A 19195-nucleotide genomic window follows, 5' to 3' on the forward strand; every position below is an offset into this window, starting at 1 on the left:
ACAGTCAGTATCTGGTGTGGACACCAGCTACATTAAGTACTGCAGTGATGGACTGCACCAGCTTTGCTAGTTATTGCTGTGAGATGTTACCACACTCTCCCTGTCTTAGGTCAGTTAGGATCACCACTTTATTTTAGGAATGTGACATGTCAGAATAATAGTAGAGAGAATGATTTATTTCAGATTTGATTTCTATCATCACATTCCTAGTGGGTCAGAAGTTTACATACACTCAATTAGTATTTGGTAGCATTGTCTTTAAATTGTTTAACTTTGGTCAAATGTTTCGGGTAGCCTTCCACAAGCTTCCCAAATAAATAACCTCCTGACAGAGCTGGTGTAACTGAGTCAGGTTTGTAAGGCCTCCTTGCTCACACACGCTTTTTCAGTTCTGCCCACAAATTTTCTATAGGATTTCTATAGGATTGAGGTCATTGCTTTGTGATGGCCACTCCAATACCTTGACTCGGTTGACCTTAAGCCATTTTGCCACAACTTTGTAAGTATGCTTGGGGTCATGGTCCAGTTGGAGACCCATTTGCGACCAAGCTTTAATGTGTATATAGACCAAGCTCAAGACTGATGTCTTGAGATGTTGCTTCAATATATCCACTTAATTTTCCTCCTCATGATGCCATCTATTTTGTGCAGTGGACCAGTCCCTCCTGCAGCAAAGCACCGCCACAACATGATGCTACCACCCCCGTGCTTCACGGTTGGGATGGTGTTCTTTGGACAAACAGTTCTATTTTTGTTTCATCAGACCAGAGGACATTTCTCCAAAAGGTATGATCTTTGTCCCCATGTGCAGTTGCAAAACGTAGTATGGCTTTTTAAAATTTTTATGCACAAAGTAGATGTCCTAACCGACTTGTCCTAACCGAAATTTGTGGAGTGGTTGAAAAACTAGTTTTAATGACTCCAACATAAGTGTATGTAAACTTCCGACTTCAAGTGTACTACTACTTTCTCCAATGCTACACATTCCTTTGTCTCATGCCCTTCTGGTCACTTCTCACACCTAGGAACCTCCCTCCTACACACTGCTGCCACATGCCCATATGCTTGACACCTGTAACAACGTAATGTATTCGGCACAAAAGCTCCTACAGATTAACTTAAATATCCTTACATCCAGTTTGCCGGTCTTCTTCTTCTTCTTCTTCTTCTTCTTCTTCTCTGGTATAATGGCGTTCGCAACCATTTGATTTGCATAAAGCTACCTACTGTTTGGGTGGATGATAAGGATCCCAAAAAGGAAACAAAGTGGGGTGAAAAAATTATACAAACTATCAACATTTTATTTAAACTAAACAAAATCACGCTGCTTTTCTATCCTATTCAACTATTGCTGTACATATACTATTCTATCCCAGGTATACTACAGATATACTACATATTCTATTCATATACTGTCCATAATATTTATACATCCCATCATATATTTATTGCTAGTCCTAATATTTATACATTTCTTAATTCCATTCTTTGACTTAGATTTATGTGTATTTTTGTGTATGTGTATTGTAAGATATTTCTGCACTGTTGGAGCTACTGTAGGAACACAACCATTTCGCTACACCCGCAATAACAGCTGCTAAATATGTGTATGCGACCAATACAATTTGATTTGATTAGCTCGTTTCGTTCCATTCTTTGATTTCACCATGTTCCACTCATTGTCACACACTTCACTTGCCGTACTTTCAGATTCAAGCAACAATTCCATGGATACTTTGGCCAAGACGTCTTCATCTTCTTCTCGTACTGTATACAAATCCATGCACCAAGATGCAATTCGAAAGCGTGGTACAATTACTGTTGAAGAAAAAGCCCCTTTATAATAAAACTATAACAACATTTGTGATGTGGCGTAGGCTACAATTGAACTGAGGTGTTTTTAGGATTTTCACACATGGGGAACATTTTAGGCTACAGTAGGCTACTAAATAACATTTACATTGGCACACTGACTCACCTAATAATGAAGATGAAGCCATATGCTACTACTCACGGTGATGGCCGATGCACGAGTCTTGGCAATAGCCTGTCTCAAGAGGAGGTAACCTACTTTGAAAAACAGTGCTGCTGTTTGCAAAAAAATGGGAGTTGTTGAGAATTTTTTTTTACTATTGGTTCTACAGACAGGTTAGTCTTCTCTTGTCAGAAGTGGGCATTTGCTTTCCAAACTGTACGTTTTTTGTATTTTTACATTTGCCAAAGGATAACAGCTGTACCCAACCATAGAAATATAATCCACAGATGGCAGTTCCCATTCTAGTCAGGACTGGCAGCCATTGCTAGTGTACCCATGAGATGAATAGTCAAGTTGCCAGGGTAAGAGGTTCCATAAACCTTCTATGGATTATAGATCTATAGCGCCGATGCAATAAACCGTATACAGTGCATTCGGAAAGTATTCAGACCCCTTGACTTTTTCCACATTTTTTTACATTACAGTCTGATTCTAAAACTGCTACAATTATTTTTTTCCCCTCATCAATCTACACACAATACCCTACAATGCCAAAGCAAAAATATTTTTAAAAAAAAACATTTTTGCCAATTTATAAAAAATATAAAACAGAAATACCTTATTTACATAAGTATTCAGACCCTTTGCTATGAGACTCGAAATTGAGCTCAGGTGCATCCTGTTGATCATCCTTGAGATGTTTCTTCAACTTGATTGGAGTCCACCTGTGGTAAACTCAATTGATTGGACATGATTTGGAAAGGCACACAACTGTCGATATAAGATCCCATAGTTGACAGAGCAAAAACCAAGCCATGACGTCGAAGGAGTTGTCCGTAGAGCTCCGAGACAGGATTGTGTCGAGGCACAGATCTAGGGAAGAACAAAGCTCTAGTTCCTCTGTGTAGATGGGAGAACCTTCCAGAAGGACAACCATCTCTGCAGCTCTCCACCAATCAGGCCTTTATGGTAGAGTAGTCAGACGGACGCCACGCCTCAGTAAAAGGCACATGACAGCCCGCTTGGAGTTTGCCAAAAGGCACCTAAAGACTCTGACCACGAGAAACAAGATTCTCTGGTCTGATGTAATCAAGATTGAACTATTTGGCCTGCGTGCCAAACGTCATATCTGGAACCATCCCTATGGTGAAGCACGGTGGTGGCAGCATCATGCTGTGGGGATGTTTTTCAGCGGAATGGGACTGGGAGAATTGTCAGGATCGAGGGAAAGATGAACGGAGCAAAATACAGAGAGAACTTTGATGAAAACCTTCTCCAGAGCACTCAGGACCTCAGACTGGGGCAAAGGTTCAGCTGCCAACAGGACAATGACCCTAAGCACACAGCCAAGGCAACGCAGAAGTGGCTTCGGGACAAGTCTATGAATGTCCTTGAGTGGCCCAGCCAAAGCCCGGACATGAACCCGATCGAAAATCTCCGGAGAGACCTGAAAATAGCTGTGCAGCAACACTCCCATTCAACCTGACAGAGCTTGAGAGGATCTGCAGAGAAGAATGGGAGAAACTCCCCAAATACAGGTGTGTCAAGCTTGTAGCTTCATACCCAAGAAGACTCGAGGCTGTTATCGCGGCCAAAGGTGATTCAGCAAAGTACTGAATAAGAGTCTGAATACTATTGTAAATGTACAAAGTTACAAAGTTACCTCAGTTACCTCGTACCCCTGCACATCGACTAGGTACTGATACTCCCTGTATATAGTCATGTTATTTTTTACTTGTTATTGTTATTTGTTATTCACTGTGCATTTATACCTCATGTAACTATTTCTATAAAATAAAATATTCTACTAGAGTCCAGTTGGGGCGGTAATGCAAAATATTGCCAACATTCATTAAACCCCACCGAAGAAAAATACAAAATAGAAGAAGAAGAAGAAGAAGGGAACGCCTTCTCTGTGAAGTGTGCGATAACTCAATTCAATGTAAACAATGCCATTTTTAAAAACTTTGGCAAAGGGTCACATCTACAAAACTTAGTGTACTCTGTTCGTAACTGATCATAGTTTTGGGAACAGAAAACTGTATTGAGATCAGGCTTTTCTTCGATGAGAAAATCAGCCAAATGTCGGCCCAGTTCCATCTCGCTCCATACTTTCCCACTTCCAGCCACTGGGCTTCCTCTCTGACGCAACATTGTATCTGTCCCATTATGGTGTCTGTGAGAGCATGGGCAGCAACATTGAGGCCATCTCATCTCCATTTTGAAGTAGCCCATTTTCTTATTCTACTACTTCTTTGAGTTGGTCAACAAACTGAAAGGGTGCATACTGCCACCTGGAGTGTATTGTTTGAAAAGGTATAAAACCAAGGTTGGTGATTTACTGCTACCAGCAGTTGGGTCGTTCCACAAAATGAGTGCCTTTTGCTTCTCTTTGATTATTTAAGAAAGGTCAAAATTGTGCATCGATATTGCATTTTAAAAGCCTGTTATATTAATTGAAGTGCCCTTAAATATATACCACATATTCAATAAACAGATTTTTAATATGAATAATGACTTGCTAAAGTGCCAAAATGACTAATTTTGACATGTGACTGCGCACCCTCTGACTTCTATGGAAGATTTTAACCCTACTTAATACCAAGAGTCCACCATCATTGTAAAGCCCTAGTTATTGTGTTGCTTTGTTATTTTGCTGCTTTGACAAAATCATTTCTGAAGATTATTAATTTAATGTGATTAATTTGCGTCTGTCCCTAATTTTAAGGTCAACTCTGAACTGAGCTCTTGTTTTCATGTGGTAAAACTATATTTATTTTAAAATATTTATTTCAGAAGAAACATTTAACAACTTATAGTCAAACTATAGTATAAAAGCAGATGGGCTGAATCTTACTTTCAACTGCCCCTCCCTGTTGAACATAATAAACATCCATTCCCCGTCACAAGGCGATTTATATCTGCTTTAAAATGAAACTGTGATCATATAACTTTTGAAAAACTGGGCCCTGGTGACTGCTGATTGGTTGATTCTGCTACTGATTAAAGTCATCACCAGGTGTTGCAATTACTTGGGTGCTGTAGCTAGTATATAAAACACACAAGCAAATGGTGGTTCTCTCATACACCTTTTTTACTGTTCTGGATTATTGAGAGAGATTTGGTGGTGAATGACAAGATGGTGGTGAAATTGATGCTTTTGCTCATGAGTTACTACTCTGCCTATGGTTTGCCAGGTAAGGGCTTCCCTTTAGCTGTTGATGATGGGACTGACACTGAGGTTCTGTGGGGTGAGAAGTTGAGGTTTGATGACGAATCTGAACCCAAGGTCAGATCTCGTTCCCAAATCGTGGCCACTCCCATGTTGGAGCATTCTCGTAAGCCAGACTATCTGAAGCTACCAGAATACATCCCTATTCGTGCTTCTGAGGACCAAGCGGATGTCTTCAAGCCTGAAGGGAAGTTCAGGCCGCTGCCACTCTCAGTCAAGCACATCCTGCTGCCCACCGCATCTCCGCCCACCACTCCTCCAGTTCACTCTAAGAAGGTTGAGGTCCTGTGCCACCTCGACAGGATTTATGTGAGAATCAGAAAGGACGCGTTCACCAACCCCGACGCCTGCAAGTACCTCAAACTCCACAAATGCAAAGTCAACCAATCCACCGCAGAACACTACTACATGCTCTACAACATCAAAAGCTGTAACTTCCATAGAAAGGTTGGCTACCAATGTCATCAGAAATACAATCCCCTGTCACTCAGACATCAAATGTAATGTGATCCAGTCAATTTGCAATGGTCTGAAGGGATTATATTTCCATGGCTGTAATGATTGAGTATGTTCAGATGTCTTGGTGGTTTTTAGAGTTGTTTCTCCTATTCCAGTGTACCGCTGACTATATTTCCTACTCCAACGTGCTGAAGTACGAGCCAGAGGCCATAGGCGGTATTGTGAGGGAGTTGCCATTCTCTGTTCACATCGAATGCCGCTACAATCGGTGAACCACCACTTCATCATGATTTCACATTTGATGACTACGTTCCAATGTCCACACTAGCATATCCTATACATGGCTCCATACTAGGTAGTATGCTAGTCTGGATATTATTTGAGTGTCTGACTGCACTAATGGCCATTTTCTACAGGATCCACCACTCTTACAAGTTTGGCTTTCATCCTCGTTTGGCGGGAAAAGTCTTCAAGGCCCTTAAATCCAAGGTTGGCGTCACCCTCATATCTTATGATGGTGAGTTGACTTGACAGATGTCACCTAAATCTGAATGCACTTGCAGTATTGTTTTCTATTGATGAACCTTAACTCTATCCTTTCTCTTCAGAATCATGGAACAAGCTCACTGGAAATAAAACCTATATCATTGGACAACCAATGTACTTTGAGGCCAAAGTTCCCACTATTTCTTTGCATCGGCGGGTGTATATTAACAACTGTTATGTGACTGCTAGCCCCAACTCCACTCTCAAATACACTGTGGTCGACAACTATGGGTAAAACTACTTTGTTACAGAACTACAATTTATCTTGGCCTGGTTTTGTTTTGTTCATGGTAGTTAATTTCTTGCTTGTTAATTGGCTAGATTCCACAGCTGGGCAGTTTACACAGGCAGCCTAATTCTCTTTGTCCACTAATTGCTTGAAAGACCAATCACATCAAGTCAACTTATCTGATTGGTCAAATTGACATTTGTTGTGGGAGTACAGAGCTTAGCATGTCTCCCAAGGCTAAAGAAATTTTGGTTTGTGGAAATGGATTATTTTCAGGAGTCGGGTAATTGGTTAAGGGAAGAGGATTGGAGGGAAAGGGGATGGGTTTGAATTTGACTCTAGCAATAACAGGGAAAGGGGTATGTCGAGGAAGACTGAAGTTGCAAGTGGGCCAGATGCCAGTTCGAGTTATGGAGGTGAAATTGAAGGGGTAAAGGTTTGTGAGGAGCATGAGCCTTGTGTTGATGTTATGGTGATGATGATGATGCCTTTTGGTCCAGTGGGACTGAGATTTTGGAAGAGGATGGAACCAGGTCTTTTGGCTGATCCAGGGGTGGAAAAGAGGGTGTGCTTTTGAGTCGGTGGATTGGACTTGTTTCTTTAGATCAGAGGGAGCAGGCGCTCTGTGCGCCGCAACTAGTATAGTCTTGCTTTGCGCACCATTGAAGGGAGTGATTTCTGGGGTGGTGCAATGGAAGTTGAAGATTCCTGTGTGAAGTTTGGTGCGACGCAGACCCAGTGGCAACACTGTCACTGTCAGCCCTTTTGAGTTGAGTCAGTCTTTACCTGACAAGATCATGTTAGGATGTATCAGTTATCCTGTTGGCGCTTTTGTGCTGAATCCACTGCTCTGTTTCAGCTGCAACATTTATGGTCCTGTCACAGTGTAGGAGGGAGATTCCAAAATGTGGATGTGTGCAGAAGGGCATGGGATAGAGGGTTGTGTAGTGCCGTTGGATGAAGTGGTCAACTGTAGGGTGCACATGTCGCTGGGGATCAGACGTGTTCGGTGGCTAGTCAGAGTAGTGCTGAGGGAGTGAAGTAGAGAATGGGTCAAGGGTGAGCAATTCGGAGGATTCCTGTGAATGGGATGTCTGACAGCACAGAGGGATAGGCCAATGACTGACATGTATGCTTCAGTAAGGTGCAGAGGACTAGCGCAGCGTGTGTAGCATGGTAGTGTCCTGTCCTCTCAGCCCATTGGCCTGGGGAAGGATCAGATGAGGTTAAAGTAGGGTAATATTCAGTGTATTTTTGGTTACCATTTTGTATCACAGTGTCATGGGCCTATAATTCAGTTGGGGGTGGTAATGCAATATATGGGATGCCAAGTGCTGTTAAACCTCAACCAAGAGAAATCAGAACGGTCTGCCTGTATAAACAGCCCTAGTGTCTTTTGTAACTCAGTCCCTGGTTTACAAGGTGAGAATAAGAACCAGCGAGTGAACCTTGTCCCGAATTGGAGTGCTAAGTACACGATCTTCTCTTCACTAGATGCATGGTGGATGGCAAGAATACTGTCCAGTCAAAGTTCCTGTCACACACAACCAACAATGCTTTGAGGTTCACTGTTGGAGCTTTCATCTTCCAGGGCCTGGACAATCAGGTCTGACTCATGTGTGACTCTCCAAACAACTAATCATGATGGTTTGCTTCTTTAATACTATAGGCCTACAGTAATGCACCTTAAAGAACGTACATTTTATTTTCTTCCAGAAACTCCACTTGCACTGTGAAATAACTACAGGGAATGTCACTCCAACTCCAAGTTTCAAATCCTGCAACTATGACACAAAGACTAAAAAGTAGGTTCACCTGAGTGATTTGAGTTCTGAGGGACCTCCTTGCTATGAGGTTTAATATTTATTGTGATTGTCCTAGGTGGGTGGAACTGTGTGGTGAAGCTGCGGTTTGCTCATGCTGTGTCGGCTCTTGTCCTTCTCCTTCTCTACAACCCTCCGGTGAGTGTATAGGCCCGGTTCATGACCAGTCTTGTCTCATTGTCACCAACCCTTTCATCTGAGCGCATTAGAGAATGGGGAATGGGAAGCCATTTTGACGACTTAATGCGGGCATTCATACCACCATTTTACATTATGGTTTGACTAATCTCTGTGGAAAATGCAATAATGATCTGAAAACGCTCTCATAGCTCACGCACAAACTGTGACCAGTCATTTTATGACGATGGCCCATGACGACCATGCTAAAAATAAAACATGGAGCGTGGAAACCTTCACCGATGGGTCTACTGAAGGTAGCTGGTTAATTCTTAAGAATGTTTCATATGTTAATATATTATGAGCACAAATTTCTGAAAATAATAGCTTTCTCCCTCATTGTTTTAGGTGCTGTTGGGAGGGTTTGAGCAGTGGACAGTTCTTTTGATAAAATAAACTTTTTAAACTATCATGTGTATTGACTTCATTCAAAATGGCTGCAGAGGTACAGGCAGAACTGGGTTGAAATATTAAAGTTGATTACTTTCAGACATACATATTTGGGTGTTTTATTTGAAGTAGTTGACTATTGGCATGTGTCTGGAAATTATTGGTATGTCATTTTAAAATCCCCAAATATATAAATCCAACATGTGAACTTAATTTCATGAGCTGAAATGAAAGAACCCAGGAATGTTCCATACGTACAAAGCTTAGTTCAAGTGTTCACATTTGTTGAAATCCATGTTTGAGCATTTCTCCTTTGTCAAGAGACTCCATCACCCTGCATGATCATTACACAGGTGGACCTTGTGATGGGCACAAGGCCACTCTTATATTCGCAGTTGTCACACAAGACATGTCTAAATTGAGGGAGTGTGCAGAATTGTAAATTTACTACCATAAACTGCTGCACATTTTAGAACTGGATATTGTCTAACTGGCCTCACAACTACAGACCACGAGTAACTATACCAGCCCGGGACCTTAACATCCAGCTTCTTCACCTGTAGGATCATTGGAGACCAGCCACTCAGAGCTGAAACCTAAGTATTTCTGAGCCTGGCTCTGCCTTGTTCCCAAGTTGGTGGGTGTGGGAGGGCCCACCATGGCTGTGCTCCTTCCCACCATGGCGGTGCTCCTTCCCAGTCCTGTGACATATGTAGATTAGGGCCTAATGTATTTAAATTGACTGATTTCCTTAAGAACTGAACTTAGTAAAATAATTTGTTCAGTGTCTATACTCCCATGCAGTTGAACCCTGGTCTGTTTGGTATTTGGTTTTTTTGTTACTTTTTCAAATAGGCTAAAAGAAATTATTTGAAATGTTTCCAATGTAGTTTTGGGCCACATTTGGAAAATGCTGAAGTATTTCAGGTAACTTTCAAATAAGCAGTTATTTGGGTCCGGGTTGGAACTTCTGATTTTAACATGAAACCACTTAAGCAGGTTTCCTCATGATGTACTTCTCTGCATTTCAATGGCATTATAGATTTGGCATCTCTTTACAGTTAATTGTCCAGTATTAACCTTAAATTGTTCAACACTCTACCAGTTGAAGTTTTGTCCAGACCGTTGCATTCCTTCGGCTTTGGCAAATACTCCTGTATCAGCATAGAAGAGTTCCTGAGCATCTCTTCCAAGTGCTTTACAGTCTTGGTGTAGCTGCCATTTTGTACCCCAAGAGGGCGGAAGAGGTTTACAGGCTCTGCATCACTAAATACAGCAGGGAGTCCAATCTCACTTGGAACCAGAGGCTTTCCAATAAAGCTGTGAAGCAACTTCCTACCCTGAAGGCTATTTTCTAGGAAGCTCAATGCATCATGTAACCTGCTAGCCAAGTGTTCAGGTTACCAGTCAGAAGGCTCTTTACTCAAAAGCAAGTGAATTAACACTTTTGAAGTGATGATCTGTCAGGATACTTCTGCCTGTGAGGCCCGTTTGCTTTTTGTGAAGGAATGCTACAATTCCAAGGCAGTGAATGTGGCAGGAGTTTTCAGGCAGGTGATGGGCCAGGTACTTCAGGAAGTGGTCCTCGTAAGTGGTCAATGAGAGGCTCCAGTATGTGTCCAAGGAGTTGTTCGTAGTTGAGGTGGAAGGAGAAATGGTGAAATAAGCTTCCGTGTCTTTGAGTTTCACCACGGGAGCCATATCGAAGGCTATCACCTTCCCTGATCTGAATAGAACCATCAGAGCTCCTGGGGCGTCTATGTTGAGAAATGTCAGCTCAAATTCGTATTTGTGGGATATCTGTCTCCAAGCTTTTCTAATTGTGGTCTGGAACCATTTGGTAACCTGGGTTTTGGCCAGGTAAGGGGTGTGTTTTGAGCAAAGAGTGCTATCCAATACATCAGTGACTTTTACCACTTTGACTTTCTCATTGTCACAACACAGCAGGCATAGCATATCATCATCTCCTATGGCAGCTGTGCGACACGGGCAGCCATTTTGGTTCACACCACCATCCACCATTTTGACTCTACCACAGCCCTCCATTTCAGGTGGCATATCATCAATAGCCTGGTTACACAAGAGTTGAAACGGGAAACTGTATGTCTCTAACGGGGCAATGGGGACGATGATGTCACACACAAGGGAACTGATCCTGCCCTCCACCACAAAGTCTTCAATCACCATGCCAACCTCCACATCACTCATGCTCCTCATGGCTTCTAATAGGTCATTAGCAAACCCCTCCACAATCTCAGTCACCCTCCAGCTCTCATTGGGTGAGACTTTGACACATTTGTCATAAAAACTTGTGTATCACAGTCCAGTAGCGGAACTTCAGCCGAGAGGTTTTTCATGACAGAGATGTCTTTCATATCCTCCTGAATTATCTCTCCTGGATGGTGGTTCTTCTGTAAACGTCTTCTAAAGAATGTAATGGAGAAATGAACAAAAGAGATGAGGGAGTATGTGTTCGATAGGTACCAGGTGTAGTCGCTCTCCGAGTCTATGATATTATTGACATGCTCCTACTGCTGGTCATCCTTTGATGATTCGCTGAGAATCTGTGTCTCTTCCTGGTTTATGTTATATTGTTCTGTGAGATGTTGCTGGTCGTCTGACTTTCTGAGGTTAGGTGGTACTTTTACTTCCTGATGTGTGTTAGACGGCTGGTCTGTGAGATGCTCTTGCTGGTTCCCCTCTGATGATGTACTGAAGATGAGTGGCACCTCCTGTTCTGCTTCCTGGTCTGTTTTCGATTGCAGTTGGTCGACCTGAGATTCTTCCTGACGCTCTGGTGATGTCTATTGGTCACTATGGCAACTACCACTCTGGACCTCTTGTGGCCACTGTCGATTGACATTCGCCATGTCCTTGTCCAAGTGGTACAGCTTCTTGTCATTGTGAGATGCCTCTGTGTCCGAAGCAGGCTGCTCTTGGTCGTTTCCTTGTGAAAGCGTTAATGATAGCCTGAGGTCAATGGTAGACTGTTCCTTGTCCTCTGGTGAGAGGTTTTGCTCTGTCTTAGGTACATCTTGGTGTACTTGTGAAAGCTTATGGTCAATGTGAGATCCCTCTTTCTCTTCATCTTTCTCTTTGTTCTCTTGAGAATGTTTCTGTTCGATGAGAGTCTCTTCCAAGCCCTTTTGATAATGGTTCTGGTCAATTTGATAGACCTGTTGTACTTCAAGTTGTAAGGGTTTTTGGTCGATGGGCCCTTCCTCTTGGGTTACCAGTGGTGACACTTCCTGTTTGAGCTTTGCCCTCTCCCTCAGCAGCCAATCTTCACGCTCCTGCATGCCCATTATGTGATCATCCTGCTCCTGAACCTGTCCTGTTCTGTCCTCTCTGGGGACGGGATACGATAGACTAACTGCCAGCACAAACACCCGAAGAATGGTATCTTGCATCCTTAACGTTGTCTCTGTGGAGTAGAATAAGACATATGAAAAATGTCCGTTTATATTCTATGGTATCATGTTGATATATATCTATTTTCCCATCCTTCTCATTCAAAACACATGTGAAGTCCAATATGAGAACGTACAGTATGATAAATTATACCAAACTTTCGATGGCTGCATCAGTGTGCACAATGAAATCAAAGGTGCAGGTAGTTTCTGTGAAATTCTGATTTGGCAGAAATCCATATTGATGTGTCCTATCAGTTGAAAAACGACAATGCTTAGCATAAAGAACAGTGAGTGGATGAGAGACCGATGGGGACTTCCTTGTTGACTCAAAAGCATCTAACTTTTGAGAAATTCACACAAAACAGCATTATTTCTCAATCAAAATAAAAGTTGCAATAATAACACTTACCTGACTGGAATAAGTAGTCTAGTTGTACATTTAGTTGTACTCGGCAATGGTCGTTATGGATGTGCTGTAGTGGAGGAAACGAAAAAGAGATCCTTGCACAGAAACACTGCTATCTCTTCCTATTTTAGATGCAGTGGCAGGTTGACTTGTGAGTGAGCTCCTGAGTGAGCACCCTGCCCATGTGCTGTGGCTGTGCGACACTTTACTTTGCAATACACAGAGCAAACCGGATAGCGCACACCTCCTGTACTGTTCAGATAAAATCAGGGTCATCAGACACAACACAGCGGGGACAAATATAGAGGTACTGTACATACAGTCGCTTGTGAAAGGATTCACATTTTGCAATCTACACAACCTACTCCACATTTTCAAAGTGAATTACAGAACATTTTCCAAATAATTATATATATATATTTTTTAACACCCCAAGCACATTTGGCAGCCATTACAGCTATGAATTGTTTTGAATAAGATTCTAACAATTTTAAACAACTCCTAGGGCAGCGTTTCCCAAACTAGGGGTGCACGTTTTGGTTTTTGAACTAGTGCTACACAGCTGCTTCAAATAATCAAAGCTTGATGATTAAGTTGATTATTTGAATCAGCTGTATAATGCTAAGACAAAACCCAAAATCTGCATCTCTTGGGGTCCCCAGGACCGAGTTTGGGAAAAGCTGTTTTAGGGCAACATTTATCCATTGTTTTTGTCAAAATTGCTCAAGCTCAGTAAATTGAGTTGTAATTAATTGATGGACAGCAATATTCATTCCTTGTCTCTGAAATGTAAGTCAGGACTGAGGCTGGAACAGTCAACACCTCTTGGAAAGCTATTCTGGTGTGTCTTTTGCATAGAAAATTGTGTAATTGCCCCACTGAAAGATACAACTCTATCCCAGGGTTTTCAGAAGACTGAGATGTGTATTCCTCTAACTTTTTACCTGGGTTTTGCTCCTTTCATATTTCTTTTGATCCTGACAAACTCCCCAGCCCCTGCCGGTGGCAAGCATACACATAACATGATGCTGCCACCACAAAAATGTCAAATACAATGGCACACAGAGGCCGATCTGACTCGTTATCTCAATGTCAATGACATCAGCATGCTTTTATATCCTAGTGTCAACATTATTTTTATATACATATATTATCCGTTGACGGTAAAGTATTTGAATATGCACAAAAAGGGAGATAAATAAATAATGAGTTTTCTTTTAAATGGAGTAATCCCTCCCAAAATTTGGAAAATGTTCTATAATTGTTCTTTCACTTTGGAAATGTGGAGTAGATTGTGTACGTTGATAGAAAAAAATCCTATGTAATATAAAAAATAAATAAAAAATTGTCAGTAAAATCTGAAGACTTTGACTTGTAAGGGAGAATGGTTCAACTTTTCACAAGTGTGACAATGAGCCTCCATTGATTATTATGCATGCTTCTGCCCTGCTAATTGAATGATTGATCCTGTAATTGGCGCTGGAGAGGATGGCTTATTTTGTACATAATGTTGCTGCTACCGTCTCTTATGACCGAAAAAAGCTCCTGGAAATCAGAACAGCGATTACTCACCTTGAACTGGGTGAAGAATTTCTCTTTAATGAGTCGGACAAGAGATATTTACTCCAGACAAGCAAACAGGCCCTCCTCCCCATCATTCGCACGAGGAAGAGAAGGCAAAGATATTGCGGAAAGAGATAGGGGTGCCTTGATAGGGGTGCCGACGAGTGGCTAATCTGCCCTTGCCATCCGTAGTACTGTAAAATAAATTGGATGAGCTAAAAGCACGTATATCCTAGCAACGGGACATTTAATAACTGGGATATCTTATGTTTCACCGAGTTGTGGCTGAACGACGGCATGAATAGAAGAGTATCTCATGATAAGCTGTAGACCACACTATCTACCTAGAGAGTTTTCATCTGTATTTTTCATAGCTGTCTATATACCACTACAGATCGATGTTGGCACTAAGACCGCACTCAATGAGCTGTATACCACCATAAGCAAACAGGAAAACGCTCATCCAGAAGTGGCGCTCCTAGTGACCGGGTGACTTTAAAGCAGGGAAACTTAAATCCGTTTTATCTCATTTCTCTCAACATGTTAAATGTGCAACCAGATGGAAAAGAACTCTAGACCACCTTTACTCCACACACAGAAACACGTACAAAGCACTCCCTCGCCCCCATTTGGCAAATCTGACCATAATTCTAAATTAAAGCAGGAAACACCAGTGACACGGTCAATAAAAAAGTGGTCAGATGAAGCAGATGCTAAGCTACATGACTGTTTTGCTAGCACAGACTGTGGAATATGTTCCGGGATTCTTCCGATGGCATTGAAGAGTACACCACATCAGTCACCGGCTTCATCAATAAGTGCATCGATGACGTCGTCCCTACAGTGACCGTACATACATACCCCAACCAGAAGCGATGGATTACAGGCAACAGCCACACTGAGCTAAAGGGTAGAGCTGCCGCATTCAAGGAGCGGGACTCTAACCTGGAAGTTTATAAGAAATCCTGCTATGTCCTCCGACGCACCATCAAACAGGCAAAGCGTTAATACAGGACTAAGATCGAATCGTACTACACCGGCTCTGACACCCGTCGGATGTGGCAGGGCTTGCAAGCTATCACAGGCACTTCAAGGCAAGTAACACTGAAACAGGCATGAGAGCACCAGCTATTCCGAACAACTGTGTGATCATACTCTCCACAGCCGATGTGAGTAAGACCTTTAAAAAGGGAAACATTCACAAAGCCGCAGGGCCAGACGGATTACCAGGACGTGTACTCCAAGCATGTGCTGACCAGCTGGCAAGTGTCTTCACTGACACTTTCAAACTCTCTCTGTCTGAGTCTGTAATACCAATATGTTTCAAGCAGACCACCATCATCCCTGTGCCCAAGAACACTAAGGTAACCTTCCTAAATGACTACCGACCTGTAGCACTCACGTCTGTAGCAATGAAGTACTTTGAAAGGCTGGTCCTGGCTCACATCAACACCATTATCCCAGAAACACTAGACCCACTCCAATTTGCATACCGCCCTGACAGATCCACAGATGATGCAATCTCTATTGCACGCCACACTGCCCTTTCACACATGGACCAAAGGAACACCTATGTGAGAATCCTATTCATTGACTACAGCTCAGTGTTCAAAACCATAGTACCCTCAAAGCTCATCACTAAGCTAAGGACCCTGGAACTAAACACCTCCCTACTGGATCCTGGACTTCCAGATGGGCCGCCCCCAGGTGGTGAGGGTAGGTAACAATACATCCGACACGCTGATCCTTAACACTGGGGCCCCTCAGGGGTGACGCTCAGTCCCCTCCTGTACCCCCTGTTCACTCATGACTTCACGGCCAGGCATGACTCCAACACCATCATTAAGTTTGCGGATGACACAACAGCAGTAGGTCTGATCAACAGCAACGACGAGACAGCATATAGGGAGGAGGTCAGAGACCTGGTCGTGTGGTGCCAGGACAACAACCTCTCCCTCAACGTAATCAAGACTAAGGAGATGATTGTGGACTACAGGAAAAAGAGGACCGAGCACGCCTCCATTCTCATCGACGGGGCTGTAGTGGAGCAGGTTGAGAGCTTCAAGTTCCTTGGTGTCCACATTACCAACAAACGACAACCTATTCCCCCTCAGGAGACTGAAAAGGTTTGGCATTGATAAGAGAATTATGTTCTCCAGTTACATAACCAAATTTAATTATATTACTCTGTCTGCAGACCAGAATTTGTAAGATCCTGGTTTAAAGAAACAGACGGAGGCCCAGCTGAATAAACAAAAAGGTTTATTCACAGGAACGTTCTCCCGTCAATACAAAACAATTCATTTTATACTGACTTCTCACGCCCACACATACACACAAACATACGCACACACAAACACACGCACACACATGTCCTGCTACGCACACACTGTCTGTCTCACTACCCAGCCGACAGAGATAGTGACCTTGTCCGTGAGACGTACTCCCCGTTTGTCACGTCCTGACCTTACTTCCTTTTTAATGTCTCTATTTTGGTTTGGTCAGGGCGTGAGTTGGGGTGGGCGTTCTATGTGTTTTTTCTATTTCTATGTGTTTGGCCTGGTATGGTTCCCAATCGGAGGCAGCTGTCAATCGTTGTCTCTGATTGAGACCTTGGTGCCTTTTCCCACTTGTGTTTTGTGGGTAATTATTTTTCCGTTTGTGTGCACCTCGGTTGCGTCACACTCTTTGCTGTTTACCTGTTTGTTTTTTGGTTATTTCGGTTTTACTTTCATTAAAAGATGTGGAACTACATGCACGCTGCGCCTTGGTCGATTTATGACAGGGAGTTTGAGGATAGCGAGCGTGACACCGTTCTCTCCCAAATCTCTAGTCAGGTCGGCACCAAGCTCAGACAGTCTGTGTTTAAAACACCATAAAGACATATTGTTTTACCCTAATTTTGACTAGGACTACACATTTATTGATTATGATTTTATACATTCGAATCAATTCCATACAATTATATGTTTCAGGGCGGAATATTCTAATCATTCAATTAACAGACAATTCTCACCTATCAGGCATGGGTCCTCAAATCCTCAAAAGGTTCTACAGCTGCACCATCGAGAGCATCCTGCCTGGTTGCATCACTGCCTGTTATGGCAATTGCTAGGCCTACGATCGCAAGGCACGACAGAGGGTAGTGCGTACGGCCCAGTACATCACTGGGGCCAAGCTTCCTGCCATCCAGGACCTCTATAACAGGCGGTGTCAGAGAAAGGCCCTAAAAATTGTCAGACACCAGCCACCCTACCGCACGGCAGGTGGTACCGGAGTGCCAAATCTAGGTCCAAGAGGCTTCTAAACAGCTTCTACCCCCAAGCCATAAGACTCCTGAACATCTAATCAAATGGCTACCCAGACTACTTGCATTGCCCCCCCCCCCCCTTTTACACTGCTGCTGCTTTCTGTTATTATCTATGCATAAGTCACTTTAACCCACGTGTGTGTATATATTACCTCAATTACATCGACACCGGTGCCCCCGCACATTGACTGTTCCAGCACCCCCTGTATACAGCCTCGCTATTGTTATTTTACTGCTGCTCTTTAATTATTTGTTACCTTATTTCTTGTTTATTTAGGTATTTTTCTTAACTGCATTGTTGGTTAAGGGCTTGTAAGTATGCATTTCACTGTAAGGTCTGTTGCATTCGGTGCATGAGACAAATACAATTTGATATCATTTCAGTGGTTGACTGTTTCTTTAAATTAGGGTCTCTTTTTTTTAAGGTATGGCTTTATGGGGGAAAGGTGCAGGTAAGGGGAAATTGCCTTGTGGCCTTTTTAGTGTTTGACTGACTCAGTTTTTAGAGAATATATTTACAGTATCATGATTTGAAATTGAATTCAAGTTTAGGTAGTGATTCCCTTGAACCAAAACCTGTTTTTGTTTGTGTATTTCACCATGTGTACTCTTTGACCAGGCTTAAAAGATAGTCTGAGGTTTTGACTAATGGTGAAGGAGAAAATAATACAACACTTTGACTTTATTTATCCACTCAACCCAAACTTTAAGAACCTGCATGTGTGTTTGGCATAGCTCCCCATGCGTTTGTTTAAACCTGGAGTGGTGTAGGTTCTGCTAAACGTATTTCTCTACTGCCTCACAGACCTTCCACTTTATGTGAACTTTTGACCTCGAGCTTCATGTACATGAGGAAGCAGAGTCAACTATAGACGTATCTCAAGTAGGATACGATAGGAACAGGAGCTCACGCAGTAGAACATGTGAGGTGCCAGTGCTCAGCTCCAGTGAGCTCCTGCCCAAGTCAGGCACTGCAGATGATACAGGTATGATGATGGGAATTCGCATGACGATACTGGCATTCAGTAGATTTGTTCTTCGCATGTGTTATCACCAGTATCTGTCTCGGCGCTCTTGCTCGGGCACAGATCGACGTCCGTGCGATGAGCATGCGAGCAAACCTATCTGTGGGAACACCTGGCTAAGGTGAACATGACACGCCCACTAACCAATGAGCGGCTATCATGCATACTGAATGTGCACAGTAGAACACGAGGCTATACCACCTGCACCACAGTATTCTAAAAACCAAATTTTCTTCCTGCCTTATCGTCACAGTAGCTATTCTGTGTGAGACCTAATGGTAGTAGCATGTTATTGTTACCATGTTTAGCCTATTGTGCTTTTTATTGTTATTCGCTGTTGTCATTGTATCTTTTATTTATTACAATGTATACCATTCAATGCAGTTGTAGTGGTGCTTTGGCAACATTAGCTCAATGTTTGTCATGCCAATAAAGCCATTTTGAATCTGAAAATAAATGTCTAATGGGAAATCTTGTAAATTAATGAACTATTCCCCCCAAAAACTTAAACACACAGTTGGTGGAGAAACTTACTTTTCCAAATAAAACCAAGACTACATTTATCTCTTTCGTTAGTCAATGGATGACTAAAATCGATTTGGGACTTTAGATTTTATTCATTCAAAAGCACACATTCTTGCTTAATT

General features: G+C 42.5%; 1 protein-coding gene and 1 pseudogene across 1 annotated transcript; one reads left to right on the forward strand and one right to left on the reverse strand.

Annotated features, from left to right (window-relative positions):
• Positions 1–5114: 5114 nt before the first annotated feature.
• Positions 5115–8809, forward strand: LOC139369344 (zona pellucida sperm-binding protein 3-like). Its single transcript, XM_071108638.1, has 9 exons — positions 5115–5654; positions 5822–5934; positions 6083–6183; positions 6275–6443; positions 7936–8047; positions 8158–8246; positions 8323–8402; positions 8594–8698; positions 8790–8809. Exons 1-9 carry the CDS (start codon positions 5115–5117, stop codon positions 8807–8809), a joined length of 1329 nt encoding a protein of 442 aa, XP_070964739.1.
• Positions 8810–9892: 1083 nt separating this feature from the next.
• On the reverse strand, positions 9893–12241 carry LOC139369345 (inositol 1,4,5-trisphosphate receptor-interacting protein-like; annotated as a pseudogene).
• Positions 12242–19195: the final 6954 nt, after the last annotated feature.

The sequence above is a fragment of the Oncorhynchus clarkii genome, chromosome 17 (genome assembly GCF_045791955.1).
Source record: "Oncorhynchus clarkii lewisi isolate Uvic-CL-2024 chromosome 17, UVic_Ocla_1.0, whole genome shotgun sequence".
Taxonomy (NCBI): Eukaryota; Metazoa; Chordata; class Actinopteri; order Salmoniformes; family Salmonidae; genus Oncorhynchus; species Oncorhynchus clarkii.

Excerpts from the sequence above, each read along its gene's own strand:
- LOC139369344 (XM_071108638.1), top strand. The coding sequence starts at position 5,115 with ATGGTGGTGAAATTGATGCTTTTGCTCATGAGTTACTACTCTGCCTAT. Across the intron at positions 8,048-8,157 it reads TCCAGGGCCTGGACAATCAG|AAACTCCACTTGCACTGTGA; the intron begins GTCTGACTCATG and ends ATTTTCTTCCAG. Across the intron at positions 8,699-8,789 it reads CACCGATGGGTCTACTGAAG|GTGCTGTTGGGAGGGTTTGA; the intron begins GTAGCTGGTTAA and ends TCATTGTTTTAG.